The 9,371-nt window shown below is 46.9% G+C and overlaps 1 protein-coding gene across 1 annotated transcript in view; it reads left to right on the top strand.

Moving 5' to 3' along the window:
- The first annotated feature begins 28 nt into the window (after positions 1-28).
- The window catches only part of SLC38A6 (solute carrier family 38 member 6), a 67,852-nt gene continuing 58,509 nt past the window's right edge, over positions 29-9,371 (top strand). Inside the window, exons 1-2 of the mRNA XM_044272823.1 lie at positions 29-223; positions 1,446-1,576. Coding sequence (XP_044128758.1) covers positions 140-223; positions 1,446-1,576 — 215 coding nt within the window. The 5' untranslated portion in view covers positions 29-139. The remainder of the gene's footprint in view (positions 224-1,445; positions 1,577-9,371) is intronic.

The raw sequence follows: 9,371 nt of genomic DNA, 5'->3' as shown, positions 1-9,371 counted from the left end.
CCGTGCTCCGCTGCGGTCACGTGACGCCTGGAGTAAATAAGGAGGAAGCTGGAGGCGATGAGCTGCGGTTCTGGAGCGGGATGTCACCGCTGTGTGATCAGTGACCTGAGGACATTGCCTCTGTGCACGGCTTCTTACCATGCAGCCCGCTGAGCACAGTATTAATACAGATTATGGACACCATGTGTCTGCTCAGGAGGAGACCGCTCCACTGCTGGGAAACGTGAGTTGTCATCTGTCTATATGTGATCATACTACTAAGAGGTCTGAGTGCCTCTCAGGGTACTGCAAAACTACAACTTTGGCTGGCCAGGCATGCTGGGAGTTGTAGTTTTGCAATAGCTGGTTGGCCACAGGTTGTAGATTACTGATAGAATGTACCGGTTTCATACAGACTTGGCCGGTGTGTGATTGTCCAAAATGTTACTGCCCCTGTCACACGAGCGCTGGCCAGCACTGCCTTTGGCATCTAAAAAGGTTTTTATTTGTAATAAACACATGAATTAAAATAGTAAAGGCCGTCACTGACGCGTTTTGGCTGCTGCGCCTTCCTCAGAGAAGGATCCATTCTGTAATGGAGGGGCAGCACCCAAAATGCGTATGGATTTTATAGTTTCTGCATTTATCACCCTATAAGTTTGCGCTTGTTCCTTTTCTCTCAGTGTTCAGTTAGTGATTTCCATCATTGTAGAAAACAGACCGCCACTCACTTAATAAAATGAATGTAGTGATTTATTGTGGTCACATTATCATGTCATGTGACGCGTTTCAGCTGTGTCTGAGGAAGGCTTACACAGCTGAAACGCGTCACATGAGGTTATAATGTGACAATAAATCACTACATTCATTCAAGCGAGCGCCGGTCTGTTTTTCTACACTGTTTCTACAATTTTTTTTTTATCCGACATGCTCGACAAGTGGTAGGGCTTTGTGGGAAATAATTGGGTCTAGGAGGCGACACTTTACACCAAAAGTTTAGCGCAATTCTGGTATAAAAATCTCTCAAAGTAAGTCAGCCAATGGTTAGTATAGAGTCAGAGAAAAGTGTCTCTCTGCACAACATTTATCATCCATAGACTTAGGCTAGGTCTACACGACGACATTTGTCGCACCAATGTCACGCAACAATTTTTATAATGATAGTCTATGGTGTCGCGTGCTGCGACTGTTGCAGTATGTCGCAGTGCGGTTGTGCCCTATCTGTCGTGCGATACATTTCATCGTGTAGACCTAGCCTTACATGCAACATCTGGAGATGGTGATTTTAATCAACAACAAAAAAAGCTGCAACAAAAATGCTAAATTGCCTATTAATGCAAAAAAATCCGCTTTATGGTGTTACTGTCAGAATACAACAACAGACATTTTCAGATTCTGGACTGCTGTCCGCAGATTACTAGCTGTTCTTCTCATGTGCTAAGCTTCTTGTAATCATTGTCTTTCAGAGACCACAGAGAAGGTCGGCCCCTGGAACATCTTTCGGACTTTCAGTGTTCAACTTAATGAACGCCATCATGGGAAGTGGCATTCTTGGCTTGTCGTACGCCATGTCCAACACCGGAATAATTGGATTTAGGTGCATTTGTTATCTAGTATTAAGATTAGATTGTTTCTACACAGCTGTAAGGCCTCTTTCACACGACCGTATGGCTTTTTCAGTATTTTGTGGTCAGTTTTTCACAGATCCGTTGTTCCGTTTTTTTGTTTCTGTTCCGTGTTTCCGTTCCGTTTTTCCGTATGGCATATACAGTAATTACATAGAAAAAAAATTGGGCTAGGCATAATATTTTCAATGATGGATCCGCAAAAACGGAACAGATATGGACGACATACGGATGCATTTCCGTATGTGTTCCGTTTTATTTATTTTTGCGGACCCATTGACTTGAATGGAGCCAAGGAATGTGATTTGCAGACATTAATAGGACATGTTCTATCTTCCAATGGAACATAAATACGGAATGCATACGGAGTACATTCAGGTTTGTTTTTTATTTATTTTTTGCGGAACCATTTTAATGAATGAAAAAAACGCCCCGTAAACGGAAAAAAAAATAAACGGCCTTGTGAAAGAGGTCTATAGAAACTAGGACACGAGAATTTCACAGCAACTTCTGCTATTGATGCATAATGGTGGTGGGGGTTTGCTGGTGGAATGTAGACTGCTCTAAACAGCGGTCTGCATTCTGTGGATTAGGGATCATTGACACAACCGAGTGTGCCCAGTGCCCGTTTTGCAGCCTGCAAACTGCGGGTCCACAATGTACGGCATCGGCCGTGTGAGTTCCTTATCACGGATGAGGACTCATTCACTTGAATGGGTCCGCAATCCGCAAGACATGATGTGGAGGGAGGCACAGATCGGAAGCACTACAAAGCGCTTCTGTGGATTTTCAAAACGTGTCCTATTTTTTGCAATGCAGACCGTCTCTTGCGGCACGCAGCATGGGACACACGGTTGTGTGCATGAGCCCTAACAGACATCTATTAGGGAATTGCTAGGGTCAGTTTTTGCTTATTTCCTGTAAAGTATATTGCAGATTTCAATGCATTTTGCATTTACATTTTTAACATCTTTACATGTATAAGCTGTTACAACAATATGTATGTCAAAATCACAGGAGTTGGCCACTGAGTGGGAAGTTCTTGACATCCATTGCAATGTCCTTAATGACTTAAAGGGGAACTAAAGCCAGAATCCAAACACAAAAAAGAACAACCAACAAAACGTAACACAATCTTCTTATTTGTCTGTTATTTGCACTTGTTTCACCAGTTATCACAATTACAGCCCATGAAAAATAAACTTGTTCTCTCAGGCTGCAGCCATGGGTTCTACCCTTCCTTCTCTCCCTCTCGTGCTGATGCACATAAGCCAAGAAGGACAGACTGAAGGGGCTGGGTTAGGTCTGGATCACACTGTCTACCGAGTGTAGTTATGTTGGAAGGAATCTCCTAGTTACTTTGTGCAAACAGATTTGGTTACCACCATGTGGAGCTATAGTAGACTGTAGAATAGTAAATCTACCAAGATAAATCCCACCCCCCGTTCCTAAATAGTGCCATAGCAAGGCAGACTTGCTGTTCATGTTCCTGGGGAATCATGGCTACCACCATATGGAACGGTGTCGGACTGCAGAATAAAAAATCTACCGAGAAAGAAAAACCTTCTAAAAAGTGCCAGATTTGCCTTTCAGAGTCCAGGGAAACCTGGGTTACCACTGTGTGGAGCTGTAATAGAAATTGCTAAATACTAAATCTATAACGATAAATCCCCCTCCCAACTCAAATATAACCCAGACAAGGGTCTGTAGTGACAGTCAGAAAAAACACTTAACCATATCCGTATGGTTTCGGTATGCGATCCATTTTTTTTTTTTTTGCGGAACGAAAAAAGTTACTTATTAATCACCAAACACATGAGCGTTCCATATTTTTTGCAGACCTATTGACTTGAATGGGGCCTCGGACCGTGATTTGCGGCCAATTTTAGGACATGCACTACTTTTTTGCAGAACGGAAATGGAATGCACACAAATTACCTTCAGTTGTTTTTGCGGACCCATTAAAGTTAATGGTTCCGCATACGGTCCGCAAAAAACTGAACGGAAGTGGAAAGAAAATACATTTGTGTGCATGAGCCCTAAGGCTGTGCTCACATTACATTTTTGTGCTACGTTTGACATGAATACTACATATATGTCAACGTCTGCTTCAGATGGATGCCGTCTGCTTGAAGATGCTAGTAAAATGGACTGTTGGGTGCTGCTGGAGGAATCGGGATGCATAGTCTTTATTAATAAAGAGGACAGAACTACAACTCTTAGGCTAGGTCTACACGACGACATGTGTCGCGCAACAGGGCACAACTACACTGCAACATTTTCTCGCGACAATTTTTATAATGATAGTCTATGGTGTCGCAATGCGACATGCTGCGACTGCAACGCGACAGTCACGGAAAAATCCATCTCTAATGGATTTTTTGCGACAGTCGCAGTGACAGCATGTCGCAGTGCGACACCATAGACCAGACATGGCCAACCTGCGGCTCTCCAGCTGTTGTAAAACTACAATTCCCACCATGCCCTGCTGTAGGCTGTCTGGGCATGCTGGGAGTCGTAGTTTTGCAACCGCTGGAGAGCCTCAGGTTGGCCAGCCCTGCCATAGACTATCATTATAAAAATTGTTGCGCGGCAAATGTTGTCGTGAAGACCTAGCCTTAGCATGTCCAGACTGTTATTATGGGGCATCAGTAGCCATTACATGGAAAGGGATAAAAGAGGACAGAGCTACAACTCCTAGCATGTTCAGACTGTTATGGGGAATCAAAACGATAGATATCTTTTGGCACTCTGCAATTTCTAATGGGGGCTTAGAATAGGGATCCCACATAAATCAGGAAATTCTAATACTCCAAAGGTCCAAATGCAAATCAAGACTCTCTATATAAATGCGGCTGCACACGTGGCATTTCAGTCCGGAAGGACTTGCGTCAAACCACTGCCGCTGTAGCTGAATAGGTAGGTAGAATAGCGCCAGGGAAAAGTGTATCCACACTGTGTTATGCCATAACGTAACCGCTCAGTGCTGCTGTAGATCTCATTATGGTGCATGGCCTGCTGGCGAATGAGCCTAATTTATCCTGAGCCCTACACCTCGTCCTAAATTAGGCGCATCCTCCCGCAGCGCAGGGGACATCAAGACCGGTCTTGATAAATCTCCCCCCAAATGCTTTCTCTGCAAGATCTTCGAGATGTTCCTAGACAAGATGTGGGAGCTAGGGAGAGCATTACAAAACATACCTTTTCTGGACCCTTTGTAATCAAAAGTTGCGAGAATATTATTATTTTTTTAAGCTGTCACTGAACGTAGACGGGAAGGGCTGTGAAGCCGTTCGATGCAGAGGGAACTTGCAGGAGCAGAATAAAAGTTCATATTCACACTACATCAAGATATTTTGATAAATCTCCCCTTAAATGCTTTCTCTGCAAGATCTCTCCTAAACTGTTTGACATAACACTGTGTGCACTATGGATTACATTTACAGTATTTGTCCAATTATGTTTCCAGGACGTCCCCCATGACAGCACATGGGAGGATGTCCAATCCAATCACTGTTGGGACAGGAAGTGAAACAGATTAAAAGCCCCCCCCATCCCTCCAATCTCCAGTGTCTTCCTGTCCCTACTGGGATAGGGGTGAAGCAGGTGATCGTTTTAGGAGAATCGGGTGCTTACCTAGGCACCAGGGGGCCAGGTCGGGTCGGGGGTTCCGGTACTCCCCTCTCAGGCCAGATCGGGCGGCGTCCCGTACGGCCCCGCTAGCTCCCCCTCCGGGGGTTCTCTAGCTTGTCCCGACCTGCCTGGGACGGCGGCAGGCGGGACGCTGATGCCGCTTCTCCTCCGGGAGCTCTCGGCTCAGCGGCGCGCTCCCAGCGGCGTCGTCGTCGCATTATGACGTCACTTCCGGGTCAGCCGGAAACAAGATGGCGGCGCCCAGCACAAGCGCTGGAGGCCTGGAAACCCGGCCTCGCGCTCAGGGGTTGACTCCCTCCCCCCGGGGGGGTTGAGTTCCCCTTATAAGAACGGAGCAGCGCGGCAGCAGAGGTGGAGGTAAGCCCCAGTGGGGAAGTTGTGAGCGGCTGTGTGTTTGCTTAGCCACCATGGAGCCCCAGGCGTCAGCCAAATCTGAGATTGCGTCTGACCCCTCTGCTGCAGCTCATGTAAGTGTCTTTGTCCTTATACCCTGGTGTACTCTCCCCAGTCATTGAGCGCGGTTTCTCGGATTTTTTCTAGGATAAAAAGAGTTCTGGGCAGTCGTCTTCTCAGGACCCCAGAAGGAAGCCGAGAAAGTGTGCAACTTGTGGGGAAAAGATGCATATATCTTACAAGAAGCAGCTATGTGCCGATTGCATTGCCAGGTTAATGAAGGAGGAGCAGCCGTCCTTTCTCACAGAACTTAGGAATATCGTTCGTGAAGAAGTACAGGCTACGGTTTCTTCCCTAAACCCTCCGCCACCTCCTTCTCAACCTGACTCCCCTCCCCCAAAAAGAAGGAGGACTCAGGAGGACTCTGATCCTGATAATCAGGAAGTCTCGGACGGAGAGATTGAAGACGACACCATCTCTGCTTCCGGTTCTTCAGACCACCCTAAAAGATTTTTATTTTCTACTGAGGACTTAGACGCCCTCCTCCATGCGGTTAGAGATACCATGCAAGTAGAGGAAGCTAGCCCTCCCATATCCGTTCAGGACGAGATGTTTGGGGGGTTAGGGGCAAAAAAGACTCGCCTATTCCCAGTAAACTCCCATCTGAAGGAGATAATTCTGGAGGAATGGAAGGAGGCCGAAAAGAAGCTAGTTATGCCTAGGGAATTTAAAAATCGGCTGATTTTTAATCCTGAGGATACTAAACTATGGGACGAAGTTCCCAGGATAGACATCCAGGTGGCGAAACTCACAAAGAAGACCACCATCCCCTTTGAAGATTCCTCAAACTTAAAAGACCCTATGGATAGGAAGGCGGAGGGGCTACTTAAGAAGGCCTGGGAGTGTTCATCTGCTCTTATTAACGCCAACATCACTGCCACCTCGGTAGCCAGGTCTATGGGGTTATGGCTGAATCAGCTAGAGAACCACCTTAGACTAAAAACCCCAAGGGAAGACATTCTAGAATCTATTCCCCTTCTTAAAATGGCTACGGCCTACCTGGCGGACTCCTCGGCCGAATCCATCAGGATTTCAGCTAGAAACAGCACCCTGGCGAATTCGGCAAGAAGGGCCCTTTGGCTAAGAAGTTGGTCAGGGGACGTAGCATCAAAGAATAAACTTTGTTCAATCCCTTTCTCAGGTTCACATGTGTTTGGCCCTGTCCTAGATACAATCCTTGAGAGTGCCGCGGACAGAAAAAAGGGCTTTCCGGAAGAGAGGTCTAAGAAGACTCAGTCCTTTCGGAGGGATTCAGGCCAGGGTCAGTCACAGAATTTTCCATGGTAGAGGGAAAGGCAAATCGGGCAGGTGGAGCTACCCCAAAGGTGGGAAGGGGAGGGGGTTCCTTCTCAAACCCAACACTTCCTCTTACCAGAGTAAATGACGCCAGACCTGTGGGGGGGAGACTTCGGTTCTTCAGTCATCAGTGGCCTTTAGTAACTCAGAACCCCTGGGTACTGCAGACGGTTCGAGAGGGGTACAAGATAGAGTTCCGTCGTCCTCCCCCTCAAAGATTCTGTGTTACCACTCCCCAGTCTCCGTCTCTAAAGAACCAGATGGTTCAGGACTTGGAGAAACTTTGCGCAATGGAAGCAATAGTTCCCGTTCCAGGACCCCAACAGGGCAGAGGCCACTACTCCAAACTGTTCTGGGTAAAAAAAACAGACGGTACACTAAGAACTATCATAAACCTGAAGTTCCTGAACAATTGGATCCAATATTTCAGATTCAAGATGGAGTCAATACGTTCAACGGTTCCACTGATTCCAGCAGGGGCATTGATGTGCACCATCGATCTCAAAGATGCCTACTATCATGTCCCCATTCATCCAAGCCATCATCAGTTCCTCAGGTTCGCGGTGACGTTAGATGGCATAGTGCATCACTTCCAGTTCCAATGTCTTCCATTTGGGATTTCAAGTGCCCCACGCATCTTTACGAAACTAATAGTAGAGATAATGGCGTTCCTGAGACAACAGGGAATAACAATAGTCCCATACTTAGACGACTTCCTCCTGACAGCATCCTCAGAGGTCCTTCTGCGGAACCATCTGCAGACGACGTTACGGGTTCTACAGGACTTAGGCTGGATTATCAACCTAGAGAAATCAGATCTTTGCATGAGCGAAAGGAAGATCTTTCTTGGCACCCTTCTGGACTCCCAGAGACAGATGTCCTTCCTTCCAGGTTCAAAACGCGACGCTTTCATAGAAGAAATATCCTCCTTCCAAAGGAAAAACCTCTGCTCCATCAGGAAGGCTATGCGGATACTAGGCCTGATGACATCCTGTATACAGATGGTCCAGTGGGCCCAGATCCACTCAAGGCCACTTCAGGGTCTAGTCCTCACCAAGTGGGACAAAGACCAGAGGTCTCTAGACAAGAAGATCAGGATCCCAATGTCCATAAAGGAGTCCTTGAACTGGTGGATAACTCCCGACAACCTACAGAGAGGGGTTCACTGGTTGAGAAGACCTTGTTTGACGGTGGTGACCGATGCCAGCATGACCGGCTGGGGTTCACACATAGAAGATCATCTCTTTCAGGGTTCATGGTCCCTGGCAGAGAGTCAGCGCTCCTCAAACATAAGAGAATTAATGGCGGTACTAAGGTCTCTCCAAGCAGCAGAACTTCTCTTAAAGGGGAACCACGTTCAAGTTCTGTCAGACAATATAACTACAGTCTGCTATATAAGGCATCAAGGGGGAACTCAGAACCCAGGCCTTCAGGAGGTCGCAGAAAAAATCTTCCTTTGGGCACAGGAAAATATCCTATCTATCTCAGCCCTCCATATCAGAGGGAAGGACAATGTTACAGCAGACTACCTGAGCAGAAGAAGATTCCATCCGGGAGAATGGATGCTGAACAGGCAAGTCTTTCACCAGATCTGCAGGAAATGGGGGTACCCCCAGGTGGATCTCCTAGCTTCCAAGGAAAACGCCCAGGCGTCTCAGTTCTTTTCCCTAGATCCCAGCGGGGATCCTCTGGGGATAGATGCCATGTCAAAATCATGGGACATGGATCTAGCTTACGCCTTCCCGCCAATCCCGCTTATCCCGGCCACTTTGAGGAAGATCAGCGAGAGCTCGGGGAAGTTCATTTTCATAGGCCCAGCCTGGCCGAAGAGGAGCTGGTATCCCCTGTTAGACAGGCTAAAGGTAGAAGAACCAATATCCCTCCCTCTGCAGCCGGACCTTCTCACTCAGGGGTCCCTTCTCCACCCGGATCTGGAAAAGTGGAATCTGAAAGCCTGGATCCTGAAAGGAGAATGCTGAGCAGGCAGGGCTTGTCACATGCTGTAATCTCCACACTACAAAAAAGTAGGAAACCAGTTACAAACGCTATATATAGGAAAATCTGGAACAGATTTAATTCCTGGTTGGCTGATATACATCCATCCAGATCAACTCCTTCCATCGCGCAGATTCTTGACTTCCTACAGAGAGGCTTTGACCTAGGGCTACGCCCTAGCACGATCAAGGTGCAGATATCTGCCTTATCATCCTTCCTGGACTACCCACTAGCAGAACATCGTTGGATAAAGAGGTTCGTAAAGGCTATATCCAGACTAAAACCCACTCTGAGACAGACTGTTCCTCCTTGGGACTTATCTATAGTTCTAGATGCCCTCTGTAAGATGCCCTTTGAACCCTTGGACAC

Source organism: Bufo gargarizans, chromosome 11 (assembly GCF_014858855.1).
Source record: "Bufo gargarizans isolate SCDJY-AF-19 chromosome 11, ASM1485885v1, whole genome shotgun sequence".
Taxonomy (NCBI): Eukaryota; Metazoa; Chordata; class Amphibia; order Anura; family Bufonidae; genus Bufo; species Bufo gargarizans.
The sequence above is the reverse complement of the archived record's forward strand: the minus strand, read 5'-3'. Positions and strand labels throughout refer to the sequence as shown.